The following is a 27,998-nucleotide window of genomic DNA, read 5'->3' as shown; positions in this document are numbered from 1 at the left end:
CTGAGCGCAGATCACCTACATAATTCATAAGTGATCCTATTGCTCATCCTTCCCCATAGAGAGCCAAGTGGTGTGGTTTTTGCATTCAGGAGCAGAATCTATGTGGTCTCAAGTGCCCTACTCATCCACAACTACAGATCTAAAAATTAATACCCAGGAGTTTTTTTTGAGGAGTCGACATTAACTTAAGACATGGCCTGTCACCTGTCCCAAATGTATTTTTCTTAATCTGGACCATTCCTTTAAGAAATCACACATACAATGATACTCTAATGACTGAACTCTTGCCCCTGAAGCATGATATAACAGCCACTGCTGAGGGTGAATTATTGGCAACTTGTGCTTTTCAACATTCTGACATGCTGATTATTAGGGCTGTCCCCTAATAGTTGACGAGGAGAAGCTTAGTTGACCAAAGATGGTATTAGTCGGTTAGTCACAGAAAAAAAAAAAAAATTAAATGAATAAAAGTGATGAAATCATGCAAACTGTGATGGACAGATCGTTAACAGCAGGAAATCCAAATATTCACCTATCAATCATCGACCTCAAATATGGCTTATCACTTGAAACATACAAGTAGTAGCAACTTTACAAGTCCACTCTAATGTTAACATAGATAAATGTGCACGAATATATGGCACATATCCAAGTGTTTGTGTGGAGAGTGTGCTTACTGCATGACATGGAGGCGCCGGCGTGATCATTTGCATTTAACTTAAAATACTCTGTCACTTTTGGTCATACAGATAAGAATAATCCAACATTCAAAACTGTAAATGGTTTGCTTTTATTTAAACTCACAATAATAACAACAATGTTGTGCTTTTGTAAAATAACGAAAACAAAAAGGATGCGCTTTTGCCGTCTCTGTCTTTGTGAACTTGAGCGCGTCAAAAAAATAAACCAAAACTCATACTTGCCTCACAGACATGAGAAATATATCTGTAGAAAGCTTGAAATGTCAAGTGATTGTCAACCAATTCAAATGGAATTGATTCACCCACAAGCCTTGCTAGGTATATATGACTATCTTCTTTCAGACGAACACAATCGTAGATATATTTGAAAATATCCTTGCTCCTCCAAGCTTTATAATGGTTGTGAATGGGGGGCCTGTTTTGAAGCCCTAAAAAAAATGCATCCATCATAAATATAATCCATACAGTTCCAGGGTAATAATAAAGGCCTTGTGAAGCGATGCATTTTTGTAAGAAAAATAGCCATATTTAAAACTTTATTAAGTATAATAACTAGCTTCCAAAAGACTTTTCTGTTGGCAGGTCTTTTTCTTTTGGAATGACTTTGTGCTTTGTAACTCTGCAGATTGTTTACATGCACAAACAGCTATATTACACAATAAAGGAAAGTTAGAACCAAAAAAGCATAATAGGTGCCCTTTAATTAATGATTTGCATTAAAATGCATCATATTGGCCGCAAATGTCATTAACAGACTTGAATATATCATTACTGTAAGTTAGGATGGACAGCACATCTGCCGTAGTGCATTTGTGAATAAATGTACTGTGTAAAGACTGTCGAATCACTTCCATGAGTGTCCTCCAGTCGCGTAAATAATAGCCACCAGAGACAGAGTTCATCCAAAAGCATATCTAATGAGGCATCAGCATATAAAACACTTTCCTGTCTGCTCCCTGTTGACTGTGGCAGCGCTGCTTTCTGCTGAGTGCTAGAATTCATGCTTTCCCAAGTCAGGTCAAATTCCTCCAGCAGAGCACTGGGGAGGCTGAGTGACTGTATTAGAAACAGCATGCAGTGTGTGTGTGTGCGTGTGTGTGTGAGAGTAAAGATGGCCAGGATGATGGGAGAAACCAGAGTCATATTTTCCACCGATATCAAAGCCATATGATCCTGCACAACTGGATGTCAGCAGATGGCGTTTGCTGTTCATCCCTTGGGTTTGGAGAGAGAGTGATGCAGAACAGCTCTGAAAAACCTTCCTGGCCTGCATTCTCTTCAGCGTTTCCAAGATTGTATCAGAAAATGGATTTATTGTTGTAGAGACCAAGGTGCAAATTAACAAAAATCTACACCTAGGGACAACATAAAAACAACCTTCTCTTGGTTTCATTTATTGTTCAGCTTACTGAAACATTGACACATACCTTGAATATGAAGTCAACGTTACAGACCCCTAACTATGCTGACAAAAGCTGATGCTGCCTTCTAGTAATATCTGTATGACCATGTTAAAAAAATAGTTTCAATTCAAATTTGTACCCTTTATATATTTAATGTTGTATTGTGAATAGCAATGACTAATCACAATATACACTACACTAGCGGAATAATTTAGTTTTAACTTTGGAATAATTGATTTTTTAAATGTTTTTAAGTGTCTTATTTTTTTTTAACAAGGCTGCTAAAAATTCTGCTTTGCCATCGCAAGAATAAATTACATTTTAACATATATTAATAACATTTTAAATTGTAATAATATTTAGCAATTATACTGTTTTTTATTTTACTGTACTTTAATTTTGAGCAAATAAACGCAGACTTGGTGAGCAGGAGAGACTTTTTTCAAAAACATTAAAAAAAATCAGAATTATTCCAAACTTTTGACCTGTAGTGTAATACAACTTTTCAGATTAGGGATGCCATGAAACTGCCATAAAATGAATAGAAACCGTTACTTTAAAATGCAATAACATGAACACTGACACAGAGAAAAAGCAGTGTTAATGTGAAATAATCCTGCTTTAATTGCATGTAAACACTGACTGATGGTGGAAGATATATCGCACCACCTGTGTGTGTGTGTGTGTGTGTGTGTGTGTGTGTTTGTTTGTGTGTGTGTGTGTGTGTGCGTGGTAGAGAAAATCAAACTAAAATGCACAAAAGCATTTAAAAAGATCACTGCAGCTTGTAAGCATATTGTAAGCACATCTCTTCATTATCACGTGAAAACTAGGGGTGTGACGATTATTTAATGCCACTCGCAATATTCAAATGTGACAAGATTTCTCATCAAGTGAAAAGCTGTCTTGCGACATCGCCATGATGGAGCGTGAAGGTGAAATCAGCATAGAATATGCCACGGCTACGTATACATTAAATTACGGTGCTGACCGCTGTCGTTTTGCTTTTCTATAGAAATAAAAACCATTTAATTCAGTTGGATAACGGTTGCTTCAATTGTAAACTATTGTAAACTTCTGCTCTGCTCATCCAGCACGAGCTGCAGAGTTGCACACATTGCAGCAGGAATCACAGTTCACTGATCACGTGACGAGAGTAAGTGGCGAGATGACTGACCATGGCGGAGGATTCGCTGCACAACAGCGCCTGAGCGTCTGATAAATATCTTATCTTGTAGAATGCGCACTCAGCTCCACCGCTCCCTATTCACAGAGTATGTGCGATAGCGCATTTGAAAGCGAAAGTAAAACGCGAGCTACCTGATGCGCACAAATTAGGCTACATAAAATAACTTGTCTCCCAATATCAAACCTATCTTAGGCTGTGTGTAATTGTAACCACCTCTTAGCTCTGGTCTCTGTTTTGGTCTCTGAACTTTGAATATTGAGAGAGTACTCTGATTATGGTTGCACTGATTGTTTGCACTTAAGACTAAGCAAAAACTGTTATTTATTTTTGTTATTTATACTGTTTTTATTTCCATGTTCAATTTAAAGGAGTTCAATTAGGAGGTGACACAGCCTCAATCAGAAGTTCTGGAAGGTCATAATTCATGTACAGTAAGGTCTGAAGTGAAATCATACAGGAGAGAAGCCGGTCAGTTGAGTTTGTGGCAAAACCTTTTACAATGCTTGTATATTGTTGTCTTGTACTGCATATGATAATTCATACTCAGAAAGTAAACTGAAATGACGTTCATTACAAGATGACTAGTTAAAACATTTCAAAATGCACCTGCAGGCTATTTTTTAGTCATTTTTTAGTCATAAATTTTGTCGTTGAGGATTTCTTTAAAAAAATCTTGTCTCGTCCCGTCCTTCAGAATCCAGTCTCATGTCTAATCTTGTGAGCTAAGTGTCTCGTCACACCCCTAGTGAAAACGCTAAAATCTTTCCTTTAGAAATGAAAAACACACATTTGTCTTTGTTGTGTACGCTTAAGCACTTTTACAACTACAAAAAAGGGCAAAAGCAGCTCAAATAATTACAATATTTAAATTAATAACATTATTAGTAATACTGTTTATAAGTGATGTAATTAAAATAATTACACACCTAATTTACATTCATTATACTGGTGCTAAAAATCATCCTGCCTTTGTTTGGAAGTGAAAAAGAGACTTCCAAACTCCCAAGCACCTTGATGGCATTTAAGGCAGCACAACTGCCCCTCCACAAGTGACTGAGGTCGATTTCAGGTCAGCTGGAGGGTGTGACTCATCAATGAAAGACGTTTGCTCAGAATGCCTGTACTGGGACTTTGGCCAACATTCTTGCATTTAAACCAACATCTTATAAGATTCCATAAATTATCCATGGAGTATTTTCCTCTCTGAATAACTCAACTCCACAGCAGCAGCTTCATAAATAACAGCAGCAGCAGCAGCAGCACACTGGCCTGAAAGAATGTGAACTTGACCCGAACTTCACTGGACAAAGTGAAGCATGTCATTAACACACTGCGCTGCTCTTATGTGGCATATTGACCTGATATCCAGCCGCTTTAACCAGACTACAGGCACAGCTACTGTCATTCACAGGTCACCTGACCGCATAGCTGCTCTCAGAACAAGGGCATGATTTGATGCCACTGCTTTTCAGGCTTCAAAAGGTGACCTTTTATTTACACAGTTTCTATGAATCGGTATAAAAGCCAAAGCCTGAAATTTAGGTTTAAAACTGCCCAAAAAAAGCCAGAACGACTAAAAGCGTATTTATAAAAAAACAAAAACAAAAAAAAAACCTTTACTTAAGACTGTAACTCCTACAGCTTTTAAAAACACCAAAATCAAAATGGACAATTCTTACTTTTTAACGGAATATTGCAGCATTTACTACATCTGATCCATGCACATCCTTTTTTATTCTTGTGCACACATAATCAAAATAACTCTTGCAGTGACATCTCTTCTCTTCTCTGATGATGACGTGAAGGCGGGGCAAACTTTCACTCACATGAGATCGACCAATAGGAAACCTCAACCATCCAATCAACTCCCCATGGACAAAATCAAGCCCGCCCTACATTTTTTCTTGTTCGAGATGCCATTTAACTTGAATATACGTCACAATAGGGAATAAAAAACTAACGCAACTTCCATTTCATGCCGACTTGAAACATCCTTCAAATTTTGCACAGTCCATCAGTCTGTTCTGAACTACCCAAAATAAACATCTTCTGAATGTGTGTGATATACTGTGCAATTTTAAATATGAAAATACATTTTAAATTTAAAATATGAAGGTTAACAGCAACATAAAACATAAATATCATTTGGAAGCAGGAGAATAGAAGAAAAAAAAAAAAAACTTTAAAAAGGTGTCAATGACTGTCAGAGTCAATTAACATCATCGAATTATAATTTTCAAACTAGGGTAATATACACCTCTTGGTTACTATCTGATTGATAAAGAGTGTTTCCATTCTCGAACAGATTGTATGCATGCACTGCCTCATGCATCACACAGACACACAATCTCATGAAAAACATTATGGGGTAAAGATGTGCTTGTACTGTCCAAAAATCAGTTTGAGAGTCACTCTGTTGTTCTATTTGCCCACATCATAATAGTGTGTCAAATTACCAGACCTCTGTTTGAAATATCAATATTACATTGATCAACAATGACACATGGTAAAGTCAAACAAAATGAAGAAATGTAATGCAAACAACACTAATTATCGTTTTATATTTTCAAAATTTCAAAACATTATTTATGCATCTGTAACTGCTCTTGACTAATTAACTTTAATAAAGTTTAATGTATAGTTATATAGTTTATACATTAGATTACAATTTCTGTGCATGAAAATCTCCTGTTTAAACCTACTTTAAAAAAAAAAACTTTTTTTTTGATTCATGTTTGTTTTGTTGTATTTATTTGTGCTATTACTAGTAATTTGATTATTTGTTCCTATTTTAATAATTACTGTTTATTTGTCTAACAATATGTAAAATTTAAATAAGTTATTTAATATGTTAATAAACGTATTTATCAAGGTTACATGTATAATAAAATTTAAAAGGCACAATATGTAAGATGTTAGGATTAAAATATCCAAAAACCACTAAAACAGTATTATATATTTTGTTGACTTGTGTATTTGCATTATCCCAAATGTTTCCAAGAATGTTTAAATCCAGAGAAATAAGCCATTTTAACCAGGACACGGACCGAGTCCATGCGCCTATCAATGACGCATTACCGTCAAATTTTTATTTTTTTTTATTTGTAGAAACCTAATTAAGAGCTTTAATATATGATGTCTTTTATTAGACAGGTGAGCAACTGTTTGGAAACATTCATCGACAAAAAATGAATCATGTTACATAGCTCAACACAGTAAGTATTATTGTTTAAATCTTGTTTTCTTGATTTACCGCGAGTACCATGTTTTACCATGACTAATATAGATCTAGTTTACTGCAGTGCGCGACAAGTGTCTCATAGCAGCTGCCAAGCGAACGCAGAGTAGAATTATAACAACTTTCAACACACAAATGTATCAATTCATCAAGCTACGCCTTTATTTTGAATAAGCGACCGTTAGCGGCAAAAAATTACATATCGTGCCTTTAATGATTTTTTTGTCATGCAGTGTAACCATCAAATCAAAATAACATATTTTCCTTAAACCCTAAATACATTTTCAGAGAATGCATCTTAATCATGTTTTTCCAAATTATATTTGTAAAGGTAAAATGTTTTTTTTTTTTATGTCAATCAAAACTAAGGCATATTTTTTAAATTATATATATATATATAAATTTCAGCCCACTGTGGACAAAATGTTCAGTCAACCAAGATTTTTAATTTCCTTTCCGATTTATTTTTTCTAACTGACTGTTTACTACAGGAAACCCCAAGTCCCAAAAACCTTAAAAAGATTTCACTTGAGTGAGTCTGTCTCTTTGAGATTGTGATTTCTAACTCCAACTGCCTCTCTGTGTATCTGTCATTTAAACTATCAACACTGTATCAGTATCTCTCTCTAACATCTAAACTACCTAGAATGTCCTACAAACCACTAACACACAACAGAAATGGCCTAGCAATCACAGTATCCAAATTATATTCATCCAAATAACATTTACTCTAACACTAAGTTCCTACTGATTGAGGTCAAAAATTCACAATCATTGGCTTCGCCATCTGACCAGCGGAAACGCATCCCACCTCATCTGCCGTGTTTGTGGAAATGCGAGTGGATCAAAGCAGATTTAGATGAGATTGAATGAAATGTGTTCTTTAATCAGTCACTAATGCTCCTCATGCTCATCCACCTAAATCAACTTCCTGAAGATTACAGGAATGAACTCGCATCAGTCAATTAGTCTCACCCTTTTAGAAAAATGAACAGAATTCAATTTCAAAAATAATCATGCGCTCTAAATATTAAGCTTGTGTAGAGATTTGATAGGTACATGTGTGACCAAGGGCCTAGATTCAGATGAAAGTGAGCAGATCATGCAAATAACAAAAAAAAATTATATATATATATATATATATATATATATATATATATATATATATATATATATATATATATATATCTGTTAACGTATTACCTTTTGATCGACTATGGAGCAGACCAGGTCTTTCACCGAGCTGAGTGACAGATCGTGCGGCTCCAGGGTGACCATCTCCCTGGTAAGTCCGATCTGGAGGAGGAAGGACACTCCGTGAAGGGAGCTGGTGGGGCTCGGGACGCTGTGATTCCCATTGGAGAGGCGGACGTAGAGTGGCACCGGCGGGCTGGGTGATGGAGAGGGGGTTGGGGGTGCAGTCTGATGCTGAGAGTGGACGAAGGGTTTAGGTAAGGTCAGAGGAGAGGTGCTACTACTGGCAGACATTAGTTACCTCCACAGGTTGAAAGTAAACTGTGTAAAACAGACAACGTGGCTGATTAAACACGATATTCTTCTGTCCTAGGCCAGGTGAACAGAACTGCCACAGTCATGTGCAATCCGTGGAATAAGGCGCCTATTTTCGGCTACGTCACCCTCTGGAAACATGGATATTCATGGCTGTCCGTGCATTATCCAGCATATGTCGTACATGCTGAATTGATATTGTGTCACTCCACAGCTGAGCAATCAGGATGCCAGCATGATGCTTGACAAAGTGGTTTCCATTGTAATCCGGCTCCTCATATCTGTTTGAAACAAAAACAGATTCAACTTTATTCCACAATTCCCTCATTTAGCCAGTATCCATAAGCATAGCAAGTTACTGAACGAGTGTGAACTCAAACTCCATGTATTCTGGAAGAGTTTTGCACATTTTTGTCTTTTGCCATGAAGAACTCCAGCTCACATCTGGAAGCACATCTGGAGACCCTCCCACTCTAGATCACATAACTGGCACAAGACCACAAATACCAGCAAAACAAGTTATACAATGACTTTGTTCAAGCTTTATCATCATGCAGCATGAACAACTGAATCTCGAGACGAAACAGACACACTGGAGAGAAGAGGAAAAGAGAAGAAACATACCTTTAAAGCTGGAAAGGCGTTTCCCACACAAGATGAAGGGGGAAAAAAGCTTACTATCAATGGAAAGCGAGCACTTGAAAGCTTCGGGGTTTCTTTTTAAAGCTTCTGGGGTTTAATTTAGCCAGTTAACCATCGCTCGGTTTCACGAGCTCGATTTGAAAACTTTCTCTCCTCTTTTCATGTCACATTACACGCGTCTTAATACGTGCTCTCCATCCCCGCGGGCGAATAACGAACGCCGCATGAAGAGAGAAAGTAAAACCTGAAGGAAATGGCAGGTCTGTCGAGCTGTAGAAGTGAAGTTGAGCTTCATAAGTGCAGAAATGTTTTTCTCTTTCTCTCTCTGGCTCGCGCGCATGTCTCTCACGCGCAGTTTCCGTTATGTGAGCGCGGAGCGAGTGCTCGCGCCCTCTAGCGGCGTCATTCCACGACACTATGACGCAATGACGCTTGCGATAGTCCACTAAACTCATAATTATCGCGTTGATTTCAAGATAACGTAAACGGAACGGTTCAGTAGTTCGTTGAAATATAAAATAAAACTTGATTTATGCATTATATTTCTAGTTATTTCAATACACATTAATGACCTGATAAGCGTTGTTTAACAAAGTTTGTTAACCCTAAAAAGGGCAAGACCATAAAGAGACATCAGAAAATTAATGTATTGCTATTTTCCATATTCTTAGGACACAAAATAATACAATTCCATGTTTTGTTTTGTTTTTTGTTTTATTTTAAATTTTTCTTTTATTTTTTATGCTAATGTTTGTATCACTCATGTCACGTTGCTGTTTGGGAGTATAAATCCACTGAAAACAGAAAGCTTGTTTGTCAATGTGTGTTACAACATTATAGCCACATTTTTAAAACATTTATTCTCTCATAACTTAAACTAAACATTCTTTGTAAAATTCTGTTGAACAATATGAAGTGCCTATTTATGAATATATTGTATAATGCTGTATAATATTTAATACGCAGATTTCTAGGCCCTAAAAATTATCAATACGACCACAACTTTGCTGAAAAACTTGTTGTACACAATCTACTTCATGCCTTTTGTCCTCTGATTGATAATTCATACTTTTTTTATCAAGTCTTTTTTGCTCAGAAATCGTTAATGATTTTTATAAAGTAAATGTAAGATAAACTAATTTATATACTGAATAATTTATTGTACTGAAGCAACTTGAGTTTACTTGATTATTCATGCATTTTTTTTTTTTTTTAATGTTAATGTAAATGTCAAAAAATGACACCACAGACTTTTGGGGAACATTTATTTGTCCATCTCCCAATTATAATTTGCAATGAACTGCATGTATGTGCCATAAAAGCCTGTTTTTTTGTTGAGTATCATATTATATACACACACACACACACATCAGGCTTTTATGGCATATATATGCAAATCAATAATTGGGAGATGGACAAATAAATGTTCCCCAAAAGTCTGTTGTGTTTGTAATGTAATGTATTTGACATTTTACATTAACATAAAAAAGTCAAAATCATTTTTAATATTTAACATTAAAAAATAATGTACGAATAATAAGTAAACCCCAGTTGCTTCAGTACAATAAATGTTTATCTTACATTTACTTTAAGATAAAAAAAGACTTTACTTGATAAAAAAAGTATGAATTATCAATCAGAGGACAAAAGGCATGAAGTAGATTGTGTACAAGTTTTTCAGCAAAGTTTTGGTCGTATTGATCATTTATAGGGCTTTGAAATCTGCGTATTAAATATTATACAATATATTCATAAATAGGCATTATACTTATTATTCAAAATAATTTTACAAAGAATGTTTAGTTTAAGTTATGAGAGAACAAATGTTTAAAAAACCTGGCTATGTTGTAATACGCATTGACAAACATTCATTCTGTTTTCAATTGATTTATACTCCCAAACGGCAACGTCACATGGGTGATACAAACATTTACAGACAAATTATGAAAAATGTAAAAATTAAATTCATAAAATTTCAACATTAACGTAATAAGTTAACACTCAACAACTTTTAAAACATGTAAGTCCCCTCCAAATATTGTAAATATGTGAAATATATCAACTTTTATCAGAAGGTGAGTAGATTTCCCACTATGGGTGGTCATGCTGTTTTTAAATGCTGCCTGTAAGGTAAACAAAAAAATTATGAACAAAGTCAATATATCTAAATATTCACAACAAGCTTATATGAAATTAAATTAAATGCAGAGTAAGAATAACTACCAGAATCAATATAAATGAGAAATCAGAATGTATCACACACATTAAATGACACAATAAAAAAAAAAAAAAAAGGCAGGGGAGTGATGAGGTGCCATAAAAAAAATCAAACCAATAATAGCATAAATGAAGTAAAATGACTAAAAGTAAATAGACTAAAAGAGAAAATCATTTGAACTTTATTGCTTTCATTCATGAAATCAGTACAGGCGGTTAACGACTGTCAGTATTGAGGAAAAGAGCGGTCTATGTTCTTCGCCCAGGCCATCAATCCTCCACTGATGTCCTTCACAGTGATCTGCTCAATTTCCAGGCCAGACATTTTCTCCAGGACCTGAACTGCCTTCTGGGAGTCATTGCCAAGTTTGCACACCACAAACACTGTAAGACAATAAAGGTAAACATACAGAAAAATTAAGATTATTCAGTCCAAGCTCATTCACTCCAATCATACAGCACAAGAAGATTTTTATCAAAAAATTATTTGCCAAATTATATATATAGGGGTAAATGATGTATAAGGTTTTTAAAAGTGTTTTAAAAGTGTAACACTGATTTTGTAATTTTTTACAAGATGGAAGTCATTTAGTTTAACCAAAATTTTGGTTTTACCGAATGACGAAATTTTCAAACAATGCTAGCAGGCTGATATCTAGCTATCTAGCAAAAGGACAATCAAACATTTTATATTTAGTACAAGTTTTTAAAATATTACAACATTATCCATGTATTATAGCGGTTGTACCAAATGACCTGATGTTTCGGGACATGCGTATGAATGAAAATATGGATTTTTCAAATAGTAAAAAGAGAGTTAGTCACTTTGCTTCATGACCATGCGGTCCTTTATAGGTGTCTGAATGATGTCACATCCTGTCACATGACATTGAATGCAAGACTTCATAATGGTCCCTTTATATTGGTTGCTCCGAATGACATCAATGAAATTAATTTTTCCGGACATTCTTTCTCATAACAAAACAATGACTTCTACACAAAATTTGAATACCATTTTGCACTATGTTGATATATGAAGTTATAAAATCATGCCAGAATAAAAAAAATATACATTTATTACTTTTTAAGAAATTTAATCACAAATTAAATGACTGTATTTGCCTTTGTACGGTTAAACCGAATGACCTTTTGACTCTTAAAAATCTTTAAAATACCTTTTTTTATGGAGCAAAATACAATTAAAAACTTTTGGATTCAATAAAAGAGATCTAGTTGTACTACCTTACATACTTTGGATGTCATATCTTTGTTTATTATTATTATTATTAAGGCCTTTGGACAAAACTCTGGAATAATTAACATGTTTTAAATGTTTTTGAAAGAAGTCTCTTCTGCTCACAAAGGCTGCATTTATTTGAAAAAAAAAAAATAATATTGTGAAATATTATTAAAACATAAAATATCTCTTTTCTATTTTAATATATTTTTAAATTTAATTTAATTTTGATTGCCGGTCACATGATCCTTCAGAAATCATTCTAATAGGCTGAACTTGTGCTGTTACCAATTTTTATTGATGTTCAGATATTGATAATAGTTATTATTATCAATGTTCAAAACAGTTATTAGTGCTTTATTATTATTGCTTTATAAAATGTGAATTTATTTCAGTATTCTTTGATGTAAAGAAAGAAATCAAGGCTTATACGATTAGTTTAAACAGACTCACATCTCATTTTTAAAAAAAATCTAAAAATACAAGACTAAAAACTACTTGATTATTCAACACAAGGCCAGCTTTATCTGATGACTAAGCCATTTCTGTGTTGGAAAATAATCGCTTAGCAACCTCATCACCACCACCTTCATCGGCCATCCAAGAAAATCGAGGTAGCTGTCAATACTCTGCCCTGAATGCTTAATTAGCTTGAGAAAACTCAGATTACGCCTCCTCTGTGCTCAGAATACTCAACACGTCTAATGAGGGATGGCATTTGGCATACAGACGAGCGCTTATTGTGGATAAAGATAGGATCACTATGTACGGCTCAACACCATCAATTTCCATGCCTGCACATAGTGATGTTCAGTGTGCACTTAATTTTCAAAACCACGTTTGTTTGAGCAGAAAGAACTGAGATGCAGGAGAAGGAAGTGTTAAACATTAATGACCAAAAAATGGAATATAACAAAAAACGATGTTGGTTCTTACCTGGGACTTGAGATTTGATGTTCATCTGTTGTTTGAGTTTGCCAATAGTATCTTTTAAAAGTGTGATGTGCTCAGCCTTTTTATCCTCTAAACTAGCAAGTGGAATGTCTGTCATGCAAGGTAAGAAAATTAAACTGAAGGAATTAACTCTCACGCCACCTAAATAAATCACACACTAAATAACCAGGCGAAATAATCACTAAATCTGCTCACAGGATTCTAAAGCACCAACATTCTAAACCAATCAGATCTCTTCTCACACTACACAAGGTCTACTACAGATCTGGCTCTTTACAGTACCGGACCAAAAACATCAAGAAACGAGAGTACAAAATGAACACCCGCTAAGTGAAATGGTCATTATGGTGGGTGATCATTTCAATAGGTTTCCATCCAAGGATTTTGGAAGCTGAATTTTTTGCAAATGTCAACACAATCTTTTTCCATTTATCTTTAGCATATAAATTCTATGTTGATACTTCAAATGTCATGAAAAATTAGTTTGGAAACACTTTTTGTCAAGAGAAAGGGCTTTAACGCAAATAAATTTGGTGTCACATGACAGAATTAGCCTATATTCTGCTCCCGTTAAAGCACCGTTTCTGTAATATTCAATGGCGCATTAAATCTATTACATTCATGTTATTAAATTGTATAGGCATAACAATTATTTTATTACTATTGGTAAGAATACACTGTAAACCAGAATAAGTTGGGCTAACTAAAAATATTTGAGGTAATCAGTTACAACAATTTTTTGAGTTATGATGTTCCCAATTTTAAGTAAGCAGAACTATCAAGTTTTGAGTTTGTAGTGCTCGTGCATGATAACTGCTCCTAACTTGAAGTACTGAGTTAGCCAACTCGTACATTTTGATAGCAATTAACATAAAATATTTAGTTAATTAACTTTTTTATTTTGAGTTATTTACTTCATTGTCAACCCAAATAAGAACATTTCGAAAATGCCAACTTGCTAATTTGCTAACATGTTAACAAAAGAATGGTGCACTTATTGAATGAGTACAGAAACTTAAAACATGTAACATACCTGATCTCAAACCAAGCTGCATGTGCTAACTTTAACTAATTTGTTAAATTTAAGTTTGTCCTACTCAAATCAATTAAGTATTTTGAGCATTTGGGTTTACAGTGTAAGATGCACCTCTCAAACATCATTCATCCTTATTTTTGTAATTTTATGTATTTTCTTGATTGCACATCATAATTTGATGTTCCATTTAATATGTATCATTTGTTTTATTCTGAAGATGAAAAAGTCAAATTGCATTCTGTACACTACAAAAAAAATGTTTTAACTTAAAGTGTTTGTGCTGCCTTAACATTTTAAATTTAGTCAACTTAAAACGTGAAAGTGTATTAAGCGACAACTTGGATATTTGAGTTATTTTAAGTTAAATCCGGGAAAGCTATTCTGATGATAATGAGATGAAATAAGTTGTGATAGCTAATTGCAACAATATTTTTTACAGTGCATACATTCTGAATAGGCAGATGTTTCTCCCATTTTAAAAAATAATAGTCCAAGCATTCTTTTCAATCTACAATCTAATATAAGTTAATCTGAAAAATAATAGCTACAGCTGCACCCGTTTCTGAATATGGCTTGAGGATCAAGTATTGATCTTAATAGACTTATTAACAAGTATTTTTTTTTTGTACTTAATTATAAAAATAATGTTATGTAGGTCTATACAATTTAATAATAATAAAATAAAGTTTTGTTTCAAATGGATGAGGAAAATATAGTGCCTTGAAAATCTCTGCAGCTCGTCAAAAATACGTTTCCAATGCAGTAAAAAAAAAAAAAGAAAAGGAAAATAAACATTACTTCTCTATCTGAATAAATAAAATTAATGTCATAAAACCATTATTTCATGCTCAGAAGCTGGATACTTGACAAATGAAAATCACGAACATGCTTGTTAATAAAATATTTTTATAAACAGGACTACTATTTATTAATATGTAATATAATTTTATCTCAAACAAATTACGATAATAAGGTGGGTTGAATCCAAAAAGCTCTAAATGAATTTTAGAATTGTTAAGACTGCATCAGTTAAGCTATATCATTTAAAAAAAAAAGTTACATTTAGGCCTAAACAAATAAAAGCTGCATCTGTCTATGAAGAAAAAAAAATCTGAGAACTCAAACTCTGAAACCAGACCGAACAACTTGTTTTTATTTGAATGACTAGGCGTTCTCGGCCACGTCAAACCGCGACTGGCTTGACTGCAAGTTTGAGGCTTACATTAAAGATGCCCGAACATTTCACTGTACCAATCTTTTTTATAGACCCTAAAATTGTGTACAGGACAAATGAGCTGCCCTGTGTCCAAACCCATGGGCTTTGTCACATAAAGGCACTTGTTCCATGCTGTCCCACTTCAGCGTGATTTTTGATTTCCTAATATTTCCTAATTTAGTAATAGGCTTATTATTCATGAAAATAGTAAGCAGTAATCTGGTGAATTAAGGGCAGATTTTTTTTTTTAAGCGATACAACAAAACTTATCTGACAATGTGGGTTTTTTTTTTTTTTAGGGATGGCATCATTATTATACAAACCATTTTATCGATAAAAGGCCAACTGGGTGAAAACAGTCTGGAGACTGAATCTTTTTTTACACACATTCACTTTGTCGATAAAACAGCAAAAAGTGGATGGAAACTTGGCCACTGTCAACTAGTTGAGTATGTGTGCCGTGGCATGAAGAGCCTGTAGCGAGAAATTAGCCCAAAAACTAAGCTTAGAATATGCATTTCCGTGCATCATAAACTTTACACAAGAAATTGCAATGGGATCTTAATTAAGAGTCCCTTACATTAACAAGAAAAAGAAATGACAGTAAAATGTTACTGTGTTGAGTTGAGAGAATATGGGTGATCCAGCAGAACCACCTCTGTTAACAGTTAGACTATGCTTTTGTTTTCCTTATGTATAATTTAGTGAGTTTAAACATTTTAACATTTATATATTACACTTTTTTGCAGTGATAGAGTAAAGAATACATAATATTTTCATTTTATTTTACTTTTTTAATACATTACCCAGTATGAAATCTGACTCGCTGATAAGTTGTCTGAGAGGCAATAGCCACACTACCGGTCAAAAGTTTGGAATAATTAAGATTTTTAATGTTTTTAAGTCTCTTCTGCATTTATTTGATCAAAAATTCAGTAAAACAGTAATATTGGGCACTATATTACAATTAACAAGAACTCTTGTATTTTGAATTTCTGATTTGGTGCACAAGAAAGACATGACACTTATTATTATCACTGTTGAAAACAGTCGTGCAGCTTATACTTTTGTGGAAACTGTGATAGACTACTATTTAAAGTTTAAGAAGAAGAAACAAAAGAAGAAGAAATTAATAATTTTATTCAGTAAGGATTCTTTAAATGAATTTAAAGTGACAGCAAATTTATAATGTTACAAAAGATTTATTTTTCAAATAAATGCTGTTCTTTTTTTTTTTCCATCAACGCATCCTGAAAAAAAAATGTAATATGATTTCCACATAAATATTAAGCAGTAAAAACTGTTTTGAACATTGATAATAATAAGAACTAATAATAGTAAGTGAGCAGCAAATCAGCATATTAGAATGATTTCTAAAGGATCATGTGACAGCTTTGCCATCATAGAAATAAATAACATTTTAAAATATATTCAAATACAATTTTTTTTTTTAAATGTAATATTTCACAATATTACAGTTTTTACTGTATTTTCGATCAAATAAATGTGCATAAGTCTTTCAAAAAGATTTAAAAAATCTTAAAGGTGCCCTAGAACATTCTTTCACAAGATGTAATATAAGTCTAAGGTGTCCCCTGAATGTGTCTGAAGTTTCAGCTCAAAATACCCCATAGATTTTTTAAATTTTTTTAACTGCCTATTTTGGGGCATCATTAACTATGCACTGATTCAGGCTGCGACCCCTTTAAATCTGGCCCCCCGAGCTCTCGACTGTAATACAGTGTATAAACAAAGTTCACACAGCTAATATAACCCTCAAATGGATCTTTACAAGATGTTCATCATTCATGCTGCATGCATGCATCGGATCATGTGAGTAAAGTATTTATTTTGATGTTTACGTTTGATTCTGAATGAGTTTGAGGCTGTGCTCCGTGGCTAACGGGCTAAAGCTAACATTACACACTGTTGGAGAGATTGATAAAGAATGAAGTTGTGTTTATGAATTATACAGACTGCAAGTGTTTAAAAATGAAAACAGCGACGGCTCTTGTCTCCGTGAATACAGTAATAAACGATGGTAAATTTAACCACATTTAACAGTACATTAGCAACATGCTAATGAAACATTTAGAAAGACAATTTACAAATATCACTAAAAATATCATGATATCATGAATCATGTCAGTTATTATTGCTCCATCTGCCATTTTTCACTATTGTTTTTGCTTGCTTACCTAGTCTGATGATTCAGCTGTGCACAGATCCAGATGTTAATACTGGCTGCCCTTGTGTAATGCCTTGAACATGAGCGGGCATATGCAAATATTGGGGGCGTACATATTAATGATCCCGACTGTTACGTAACAGTAGTTGTTATGTTAAGATTCGCCTGTTCTTCGGAAGTCTTTTAAACAAATGAGATTTATATGAGGAGGAGGAAACAATGGAGTTTGAGACTCACTGTATGTCATTTCCATGTACTGAACTCTTGTTATTTAACTATGCCAAGATAAATACATTTATTTGATTCTAGGGCACCTTTAATTATTTCCAACTTTTGACCGGTAGTGTAGCTAACCAGTATAGATGTGATGAAAAGCTTCTAAAAAAAAGTGCATCTAGTACAACATTAATAATATAGGTAATTTGCAGCATTAACATAAAATTAAAAATGAATTGAAAATGAATGAAGGACGAGTTACAGTAGGTTTTTGGTTAGGGATTTGAACAAACAAAATAGTATAACTCACCTTAGCAGGCGCAACTAATTAGGAACATCTGAAATTCTGTAGTGCACTTCTGACTCACTTGGTTAAACTTATGTATATTTTAATGAAGCAAATATCTAATACTAAACTGTTGCAGGGAGATCATGGGAAAGGATACTGATTGAGGTTGACAGATGGCAAATGTCCACCTCTACTTTGGGCCGTACGTCAAGGAGGAGATGAGGGGTTGAGCTGTCCAAAATGGCTCTATACTCCTGTAATGAAAGACAAATATATGTGCAATATTTGAGGAGGTAAGCTACACAGAAATGCAAGGTGACAGACCAGATCTGCTTTATATAATGACCAGCTGCACACACTTCCACAAAAATCAGTAATGAACTGGCTAACATAGAGCAGTTCTGCTAAAGATATAATCTAAACTACCAAATGGAAATTCAAACTCCCCTCATTACATTCCTCTGCATGCCCAGAATTATGACAAATAACTGTACTACCTGCACAGAGACTCTCTGTTCTTTGGTTAGGAGATTCAGCCTCCGACACTGTAAATGAAATGAAACCGAAATAACAGAATAAATCAGCAGCGGTTTTCATTACACGTCATTTAAAACAAATCAGGTGCCCGTCTCAGACTTTACCTTAAACCTTTTTGGTTTTAGAGCTGATTTTTGACTGAATGTGTTTGCCGTGGATGAAAAAAGTTTCCTTTTCCTAAGTTTAATAATACTTATAAAAATAATTTCCTACGTTTAATAATACAGTTACGTTCAATGTGTGCTGCAGTGTTGGGGGTAATTACACTACATTACACTGAACGAGTCATGTAATCAGATTACCTTAAGTAACTAGTAAAGTAATGCATTACATTTTCAATTTACAACAAAATATCTAAGTTACTTTTTCACATTTATTGACTGATATCTCTATGTTGAGAGAAATAAAGGTCAGAGGTGTTGTGTGCGCTGTGTGTAAACATGATGGTTATTGTAGTTCTAGACTAAATGCGAACATGCATTTACTCATCTCACTTGCACGAAAAAATTCAGAATTCCTCAAAAATCAATAAAAACAGTGAAATGCAATCTCAGAATTTTATGCAAACCTGTAATTAACTATATTACACAAATATACTTCAAAGCTCAAGAGTGGCATTTAGTCGCAACGCAAGCAATCTCTGCTAAACACACTTTCCATAATAAGTGTGTGACAATCAACCACAGCTAATTATGACTATAGGAAGGAAAGTGGGAGATTTCCTCATCCTCAGACCTTATCCGTAGCAGCGGAGCCACAGAACTGCTCATAGTCCTGGAGCTCTGTGACCGTGGGCGTCTCTCCACACACCGCGCACTCAGCCTGCCTGGGCCGCAGCCGTATGGACCGGAAACGCCCCTCCTGGCCATCAAACATCAACAGCTGCTGCTCAAATGAGGCTGAACTGCGCAGTTAAGGAGTTTGTTCATTATGTTATGCCTACAGTATGGTAATAAGTGTGCTTAAAAGCTGTAATTGTTTCAGTTTAGGATGTCATTAAGGGTAGAAAGGATACATCCTTGGCCGGATGCAATTTTCAGAACTTCTAATGCTTGAAGGCAGCCCATTATACCAGGCACTGCAAAGTATCAAAACAAGACACTTACAATACAGAACACTGCAACATGAACTTATAATAATGGGATTATGGGGTAATTACAGAAGAAGAATTCATATTCACTTTTTTAAAAGTCAGAAATAACTTAAAGGATTAGTCCACTTTCAAATAAAATTGTCCTGATAATTTACTCACCCCCATGTCATCCAAAATGTTCATGTCTGTCTTTCTTCAGTTGAAAAGAAATGAAGGTTTTTGATGAAAACATTCCAGGATTTTTCTCCTTATAGTGGACTTTAATGGCCTCCAGACAGTTGAAGGTCAAAATTACAGTTTCAGTGCAGCTTCAAAGGGCTTTAAATGATACCAGATGAGGAGCAAGGGTCTTATCTAGCGAAACGATCGGTCATTTTCGAGAAAAAAAAAAAAAAAATTTATATGTATATGCTTTATATAAACAAAATATCGCCTTCCAAGTGCTTCCACCAAAACCGCACTTCCGTATTCTTCAAAAAGCTTACGCTGAATGTCCTACGCCTTCCCTATTCTACTTATGGAACGAACGCAGCACCAGTTACATTTTTTCCATAAGTAGAATAGGGAAGGCGTAGGACATTCAGTGTAAGCTTTTTGAAGAACGCGGAAAGCGGAAGCACATGCCAGGTGATCATTTGTGTTTATAAAGCATATACAGTCGTATTTTTTTGAAAATGACCAATGGTTTCTCTAGATAAGACCCTTATTCCTCGTCTGGTATCGTTTAAAGCCCTTTGAAGCTGCACTGAAACTGTAATTTTGACCTTCAACCCGTTGAACCCCATTGAAGTCCACTATAAGGAGAATAATCCTGGAATGTTTTCATCAAAAACCTTAATTTCTTTTCGACTGAAGAAAGACAGAGATGAACATCTTGGATGACATGGGGGTGAGTAAATTATTAGGAAAATTTTATTTAAAAGTGAACTAATCATTTAAAAACAGTCATCAAGGTAAGATCTGCAGCAAAAAAAAGGACATACTGTACCAGTGCTTGCAAAATAGGAACAGTATTGTCGTTTTATATTATCATCAAAGAATTTAGGCTTCAGTTTTGTGTGAAAGAAACAGAAGCTTCGCCTTTGTCAAGACACTCAGCATACGCCATACAAAATGGAAGACCAACTACAATTTAGTATGCAAATGTTACAATGACATCATTACTTTCCATTGTCTAGCGAACAAAGTCAGTGAATTTCAAACTTTATTCTTAAATTAAATAGGACCTATTATGCTTTTTCACGTTCAACTCTCTTCAGTGTGTAATGTGCTGTTTGAGCACAAAAAAGCTCTGGTAAGTTACAAAGTCACTTCAGCAGGAGGTTATTCTCTATATCTGTGTCACTGTTTCTGAACTCCCTGAAACGCCTCCATCGTAGTCTTGAGTTTTCTTCCAGGAATGAATACATCACAATATTCCTCATTTAAATAATTGATGCCCAAGGTATAGGCAGAATAAAGGGCCGGGGCCTGGTTGAGTTAGTTAGTAGCGTGTTGAAACTGGTGGTTATGGTTTCCCAAACCCGAATGAAGCACTTAACCATTCACTACACACTGGTTCAGCCGACCAATCAGAGCACATTGTGCTTTTCAGAAGATTCATAGAGACAGCGTTACAGACAGACTGGGAAGAGAGGTTCTGAAAATATAATATGTGAAAAATAATGTATTTTTTTTAACCTATTCTAGTTCTGGCTAAAATAAATATAGAACATTGTGGAGAAGATGATGATGAAGAGGCAGACTGACCCACTCCCAGAACCCCTCCATCAGAGCAGTTGGTGACGGTCTCAGGAGGAGGTGGTGAGGGGTACAAACACCTGTAACATGGCCCTCCTCTGTAGTTGTACACTGTGAGCTACAAGAGAAACATTTAAATCATCAAGATCCCCCCATTAACTCAAAACACACTGAATCAAATTGCACATTCAAAAGTTTGGGGTCTGCAAGATTTTGTTTTCTTTTTGGAAGAAATTAATCATTTTATTTAGAAAGAATGCATCAATTAATCAAAGGTAACAATAAATACATTTACATTCCTACAAATCTATTTCAAGTCTATAAATGCTGCAGGGTTTTTTTTAGAATCCTGGGGGGAAAAAAAGTTTATTAAGAAGATATTAAACTGATTTCCATATTGATAATGATAAGAAAATGTTTCTTGAGCACTAAATCAGAATACTAGCATTATTTCTGAAAAATCATATGAAGTAATAATGCTGAAAATTCAGCTTTGATTACAGGAATAAATTTAGTGATTTATAGATTTAAGGGAAAATGGATGCTGCCAAGTACATCCAAAATCTTGAGGAAAACCTGCATCGCTCTGCTGGACATTTAAAGATAGGCATTTACCTTCCAACAAGACAATGATCCTAAACATACCGCCAAAACAACAACGCAATGGCTTGAGGATAGGAAAGTGAATGTCACTGAGTGGCCAAGTCAGAATTTTGAATTAAATCCCAAAACCTGTGGGTGGACTTGAAGAGAGCAGTCCATTGCCGCTCACCACGGAATTTAACTGAACTAGAGCAATTCTGCAAGGAAGAATGGGAAAATATTCCACAATCTAGTTGTGCAAAACTAGTACAGACATATCCAAAAAGATGAACGGTTGTATTTCAAGCAAAAGGTGGCTCTACGAAGTATTAAATCAGTGGACTGATGATTTTTTCCAACACCGTTATTCTTTTTTGTTGTAAGGTCAAATATGTAAATAATGCTGGAAAAGGGGTTTTTTTGTTGTTGTTTGTTTGTTTTTTTGGAATGGGTTTTGATTTCAGGATGTATGACAAATAAAGTAACTATTTCAAAAGGGTTTGATGATTTTCTATAGGCACTGATAGAAAATTACACTCAATGTATTCACACTAATATAATAATTTTTACATAATTTAATCTGAACATAATTGAGGCTGCAGAATCGGTATCTGTATTGGACATGAAAAAGTGGTCCTTAATGATTTTATAAATACACTAAAATTCATCTGTACTTTCTTTGTTCTTGTCCTTTCTCAACTTTCTTTCATCAGAACCACACAAACAAAGATATTTAAAAAAAAAAACATTGCAGCCCATTGACTTCCATTGTATAGACAAAAAAAATATATATAAAATATAATAAAATATATTTTTATGTTCTACAAAAGAAAAAAAAAAGGTCTTGCAGTTTTGGAACAACATGAGGGTGAATAAACTACTACAGGATTTAAATTTTTGGCTGAACTGTCCCTTTAAGAATGTGTGATCAAATACTGTAAATAAAAACTTCAAATACCATTGTACAGCTCACTGGCTGCAGGTTTGATTCAGATAGTGAAAAGAGAGCTCACCTGTCCTTCCATTCGTAAAGCACTCGCTGACACTAAAGGCTTGCGGGCCAGAACACAGGCATCATTCACGAGGTACCGTGTAGGAACGTTGTCCGAACAGTCTGCCACAATGTCATACATGAAGACGCAAAGTCAAGGAGCCAAATGAATGGGTTTTGCACTGTACAGATCTGTGAAAAAGTTCAAGATTCACTTTTCAATAGCAGGTAATGAGTGGATACTGTTGAATGAGCTGTACGGCGTTCTCTCTGGAGAGCTGGAGGTGATACGGAACACACTGAACCGTGGAGTTCAACCTGGAAGAGATCACAAGCCATCAGCTCTCAGTCGTTCACACCTCTGCTTGTTTAGTGAGGTAAGATGGTACCTGCTGATGGCCTGGGCGGCAGACAGGGCTTTAGGCTGACCTTGAGTCAGTTCTGAATGAAGCACCTGTCGGTGCAGGTTACTCAGCTCCACCACATCATAGTCCAACAGACCCAAACGTCCTGAAAACACAAACTACATTAACAACTGCCAACTAGTGCCACAGTACAACAATTACAGCTGTGGCCTGTGTCTTCATGAAAGTTTTGGGACACAAACTAAAATTTATCTTAAATTAAAGGATTAGTTCACCCAAAAATTAAAATAATGTCATTTATTACTCACCCTCATGTCGTTTCACACCAGTAAGACCTTTATTCATCTTCAGAACACAAATGAAGATATTTTTGTTGAAATCCGATGGCTCAGTGAGGCCTGCATTGACAACAATGACATTTCCTCTCTAAGGATCCATAAAGGTACTAAAAACATATTTAAATCAGTTCGTGTGAGTTCAGTGGTTCAACCTTAATATTATAAAGCGATGAGAGTATTTTTGTGCACCAAAAAAACCCAAAATATTGACTTTTCAACAATATCTCGTGATGGGCCGATTTCAAAACTGCTTCGGAGCTTTACGAATCGAATCAGTGACTCGGAGCGCCAAACTCACGTGATTTCAGCAGTTTAGCCATTTGATAGGATATCCGAGTCACTGATTCAATTCGAATTGAATCTGAATTTGATTCAGATCAAATCAAGAGATATTGTTGAAAAGTCTTTTTTTTTTTTCTTCTTTTTTTTGGTGCACCAAAATTATTCTCGTCGCTTTATAATATTAATATTGAACCACTGTACTCACATGAACTGATTTAAATATGTCTTTAGTACATTAATGGATCTTGAGAGAGGAAATGTCATTGCTTTGAATGCAGGCCTCACTGAGCCATCGGATTTCATCAAAATATCTTAATTTATGTGCCGAAGATTAATGAAGGTCTTAGAGGTGTGGAACGGCATGAGGGTAAGTAATAAATGACAGAATTTTCATTTTTGGGTGAATTAACCCTTTAAAAAGTAAATGTAAAACAAAAGAAATACTTTCTCTAACTAATTACAACTAGACCATTCAAAACTAACATTTTTTTCTCTTCTGCTCACCAAGGCTGCATTTATTTGGTCAAAATACAATAAAAACAGTAATATTGTCAAATAGTATTACAATTTTAAATTTAAAAGTAGTTGTGCTGCTTGTTATTTTTGTGGTATCATTATTTTCGGGATTCTTTGATGAATAGAACAATCAAAAGAACAGCATTTATTTGAAATAGGAAACTTTTGTAACAAGTAAAAGTTTGTCCTTTTTGATCCATCTAATGCATCCTACAGTATTATTATTTATTTATTTAAAAATATTATTATTTCACAATTTTGAATGGTAGTGTATATAAAATTTTAATTGTACAAACTATATCTATAAAAAGAAATTAGTGGTAATACTTTACAATTAGGTTTCATTTGTTAACATTAGTTTATTTAGTTAACATTAACTAACAATATTACTGCAGCATTTATTAATCTTAACCCACTGTAAATGTTTCTCTTTGTTAGATTTGGTTTGGAGTGGCTAAAATGCATCTTTACGCACAACTGTCAGCCTGCATGGAGAGCATCTTGAGACTCCAGAGACACCAGCAGCTTCAAATACCTGTTTGCTGCTCAACACTGGCTTTTTTATAGCTGCCCTTTTAATACAATACATTTTTTTGACAGGAACTTTCATTAATAAGCCTTTATCTGACCGAGTTCTGCTGTGCTCTAAATCACTCACAAATCTTAAAATAATTTGATAATCTCCATTCAGTTTCACACAATATTAGTTGTTTTCATGCCTTTTGCACAACATTGCACCATTTCATGCTTTTCATCTTCAGAAAGATCTTTCTTCCTCCTCATATTGCATGAGAACTGTGACTTGCTTAATAATGTGGAACAACCTCTAAGTAGGGTTTCCATAGATCTGGCAAATTATTTTGTCTGAGATTGATACCAGTTATCTAAAAAGACACGGATAAATAAACAAACAAACATTTTCTTAGAAAAACTAAAATATGAATGTTTATTGTACAGAAATCTTACTGATTTGTCTCTTGCATAATAATTTGGAACACATTATATATATATATATATATATATATATATATAAATTCTTTTTACTACTTTTAACAAAGATTAAAAAATGCTTATAAAATATATTGCTCACTGTTAGTTCATGCTAGCTAATCCATTAACTAATGTTGACAAATGAGACCCTAAAATAAAGTGGGACACTGTAAAATAAAGTGTTACCTTGTTACACGTTAGATGTAATTTAGATGTAATTACTATAGTGATAACTTTAAATTGCCCTAATCCTACCCTAACTCTACAGATAGTACAATTAGTTAGAGATACATGTCACTTAGGATCTGTTTACACCCAGTATTAAGATGTGTTTTGTTTGATCGGATCACAAATAGACGAGGCAAACACATTCCTGTTTACACCTGGTGTTTTAATCAATTTCTTTTGTCCACTTCTGTCCTGATTGTTTCTATGGGCGGGTAAATGAATAGGCTTTTTCAAGATCTTTTGATCTAATTTACAATATGTTTGCACTATTTACATACAAACGCGAAAGGACACTGTGAAAAAACATGGAGAGCAGCTTTCGTTTCTGCTCTGACTGCCGCGATACCTCAACCAGCTTGCTTCCCATAATGTTTACGCACTGTGTCAGTAGCTGGAGAGTAGGTGTCTTTTGCGGATATTCGAACACATTCGATCACATGAGCATTTCCACTATGAATGCAATGCGGTTGAATGCGTTTTCAACTACCTCTGGAAGTGGACAAGCAGGCAAACGTTTTACACCCTGTCTACACCTGTATTTAGTGTCGTCCACTTGTGATCCGACTGACGAAAACGCTTGTTAAAGTATTAGTTCACTTCAGAAATAAACTTTTCCTGATAATTTACTCACCCCCATGTCATCCAAAGTTCATGTCTTTCTTTCTTCAGTCGAAAAGAAATGAAGGTTTTTGATGAAAACATTCCAGGATTATTCTCCTTATAGTGGACTTCACTGGGGTTCAGTGGATTGAAGGTCCAAATGTCAGTTTCAGTGCAGCTTCAAAGGGCTCTACGTTCCTTTTTTTTTTTAAAGGGCATTTGACTTAGTCTTTGCACCTTTGCTTTGTAGATACTGGATTGGTACTTCTGTCTACGTCACGCGTGACCTTTCCAACATGATTACATAATGTGTGGCACATCGCAGAGCAGTGCAAGATGAGCATTTGTGGTTATATTATTTTTTATGATTGTTCCTCTAGATAAGACCCTTATTCCTCATCTGGTATGGTTTAAAGCTCTTTGAAGCTGCACCGAAACTGACATTTGGACCTTCAACCCGTTGAACCCTGTTGAAGTCCACTATATGGAGAAAAATCCTGGAATGAACCTTAATTTCTTTTCGACTGAAGAAAGAAAGACATAAACATCTTGGATGACATGGAGGTGAGTAAATTATCAGGAAAATTTAATTCTGAAGTGAACTAATCCTTCAAAACCAGGCATAAACAGGGTCTTACTTGTACAGATAAACTCCTATACTATACAGCACTTTGTATATATTAAACACGTTCACTTTACCTATCCCAGCTGCCGCCAGATACTGCGCAAGAGGACAACCTAAACCTCCACATCCCACAACCAGAACAGATGTATTACTCATGGCAACCTGGCCTGTGGAGAAAAGATACTTCTTCATATAATGCAAAGAAAAGAAAGGAAAAGAAAATGAGCTACATCATAAAGCTTAAAGCCAAAATATAGTTCAACCTTTAACCCCCAGTTCTGGTAGGAGAAGCTGTCTGCTGTATCTCATGATGTCATCATTGTTCAGTGTTGTGTTTGATTTCAGCGGTGAAAGACTGGTAACTTTCTCCTGTAACTCTGTTAATATTGAGTTTCCCTGAAAAAAAGGGAGAAGCAGGACACTTTTTCAGTTTTCAGACAAGAAAATGCTCTGCACTGAGAAGAGCTCTTCTTATATATTTGACCATAATGATCTGTCATTTTAGTTCTATTAATCCATGCCTTTCGTATATGTTATGCCTTCAGAAAGATATCTGTAATAGGGTTGAGTTTAAGTGTCTGACATTAACATATATATATATATATATATATATATATATATATATATATATATATATATATAAATAATGGTAAAACAGTAAAGAATCACACAAAGGCTTTGCTATCTGAATATTTGCTCAGAATAACGACTGCAGACCTTTTCCACTTGATGAAGTTTCTTCTTTAAAGCTGCAATCTCCCTCTCTCTTTCCAAGAGCTGGTTCTTCAAACTTAAAATTGTATCATCCATCACGAACAGTCACCTCGATATCAGATTATTGTGAAGAAGCAGTTATTATAACGATCAAATACGAGTGTAGCGTCTAAATAACAGCACAAACAGAACTAGAAATCACACTGCAGAAGACTTCCGGGTTCCACGCGTGTGCGAGCACGTGTAGCGCACGTAGTGCGTAATTACAACAGATCCATAGAGAGAGAGAGAGAATGTATAACACACTCATTGTCATTAGATTAATTTTGAAAAGACTTGACTATATTGAATATTAAAATGGT

General features: G+C 34.7%; 2 protein-coding genes across 11 annotated transcripts in view; both read right to left on the bottom strand.

The window, feature by feature from the left end:
* The window catches only part of prkd3 (protein kinase D3), a 76,813-nt gene extending 67,325 nt beyond the window's left edge, over nt 1-9,488 (bottom strand). For 5 of the 10 annotated variants that reach the window (XR_010892489.1, XM_067366708.1, XM_067366702.1 and 2 more), the window contains exon 1: nt 7,735-9,488. Coding sequence is in view for 9 of the 10 variants with exons in the window: in XM_067366708.1 (XP_067222809.1) it covers nt 7,735-8,019 (285 nt within the window). In the remaining variant the exon portion in view is untranslated. The remainder of the gene's footprint in view (nt 1-7,734) is intronic. The other 5 variants (XM_067366707.1, XM_067366704.1, XM_067366706.1 and 2 more) reach the window with 5 other exon arrangements.
* A 1,080-nt stretch (nt 9,489-10,568) lies between these two features.
* On the bottom strand, nt 10,569-27,739 carry mocs3 (molybdenum cofactor synthesis 3). The gene is made up of 13 exons (XM_067366637.1): nt 27,640-27,739; nt 27,186-27,318; nt 26,997-27,089; nt 23,368-23,488; nt 23,222-23,296; nt 23,001-23,118; nt 21,415-21,523; nt 19,588-19,650; nt 19,308-19,471; nt 18,533-18,580; nt 18,193-18,289; nt 13,073-13,180; nt 10,569-11,283 (listed from the first exon to the last, which is right to left on the bottom strand). The coding sequence occupies exons 1-13, from the start codon at nt 27,730-27,732 to the stop codon at nt 11,126-11,128; spliced, it is 1,380 nt and encodes a 459-aa protein (XP_067222738.1). The 5' UTR covers nt 27,733-27,739; the 3' UTR covers nt 10,569-11,125.
* Nucleotides 27,740-27,998: the final 259 nt, after the last annotated feature.

Source organism: Chanodichthys erythropterus, chromosome 18 (assembly GCF_024489055.1).
Source record: "Chanodichthys erythropterus isolate Z2021 chromosome 18, ASM2448905v1, whole genome shotgun sequence".
NCBI classification, from domain to species: domain Eukaryota; kingdom Metazoa; phylum Chordata; class Actinopteri; order Cypriniformes; family Xenocyprididae; genus Chanodichthys; species Chanodichthys erythropterus.
Note: the sequence above shows the minus strand (reverse complement) of the source record. Positions and strands in the feature narration are given on the sequence as shown.

Excerpts from the sequence above, each read along its gene's own strand:
- mocs3 (XM_067366637.1), bottom strand. The coding sequence starts at position 27,732 with ATGGATGATACAATTTTAAGTTTGAAGAACCAGCTCTTGGAAAGAGAG. Across the intron at positions 27,090-27,185 it reads ACCAGAACTGGGGGTTAAAG|GCCAGGTTGCCATGAGTAAT; the intron begins GTTGAACTATAT and ends TTTTCTCCACAG. Across the intron at positions 19,651-21,414 it reads TGGAGGGGTTCTGGGAGTGG|TGCCTGGTATAATGGGCTGC; the intron begins GTCAGTCTGCCT and ends GATACTTTGCAG.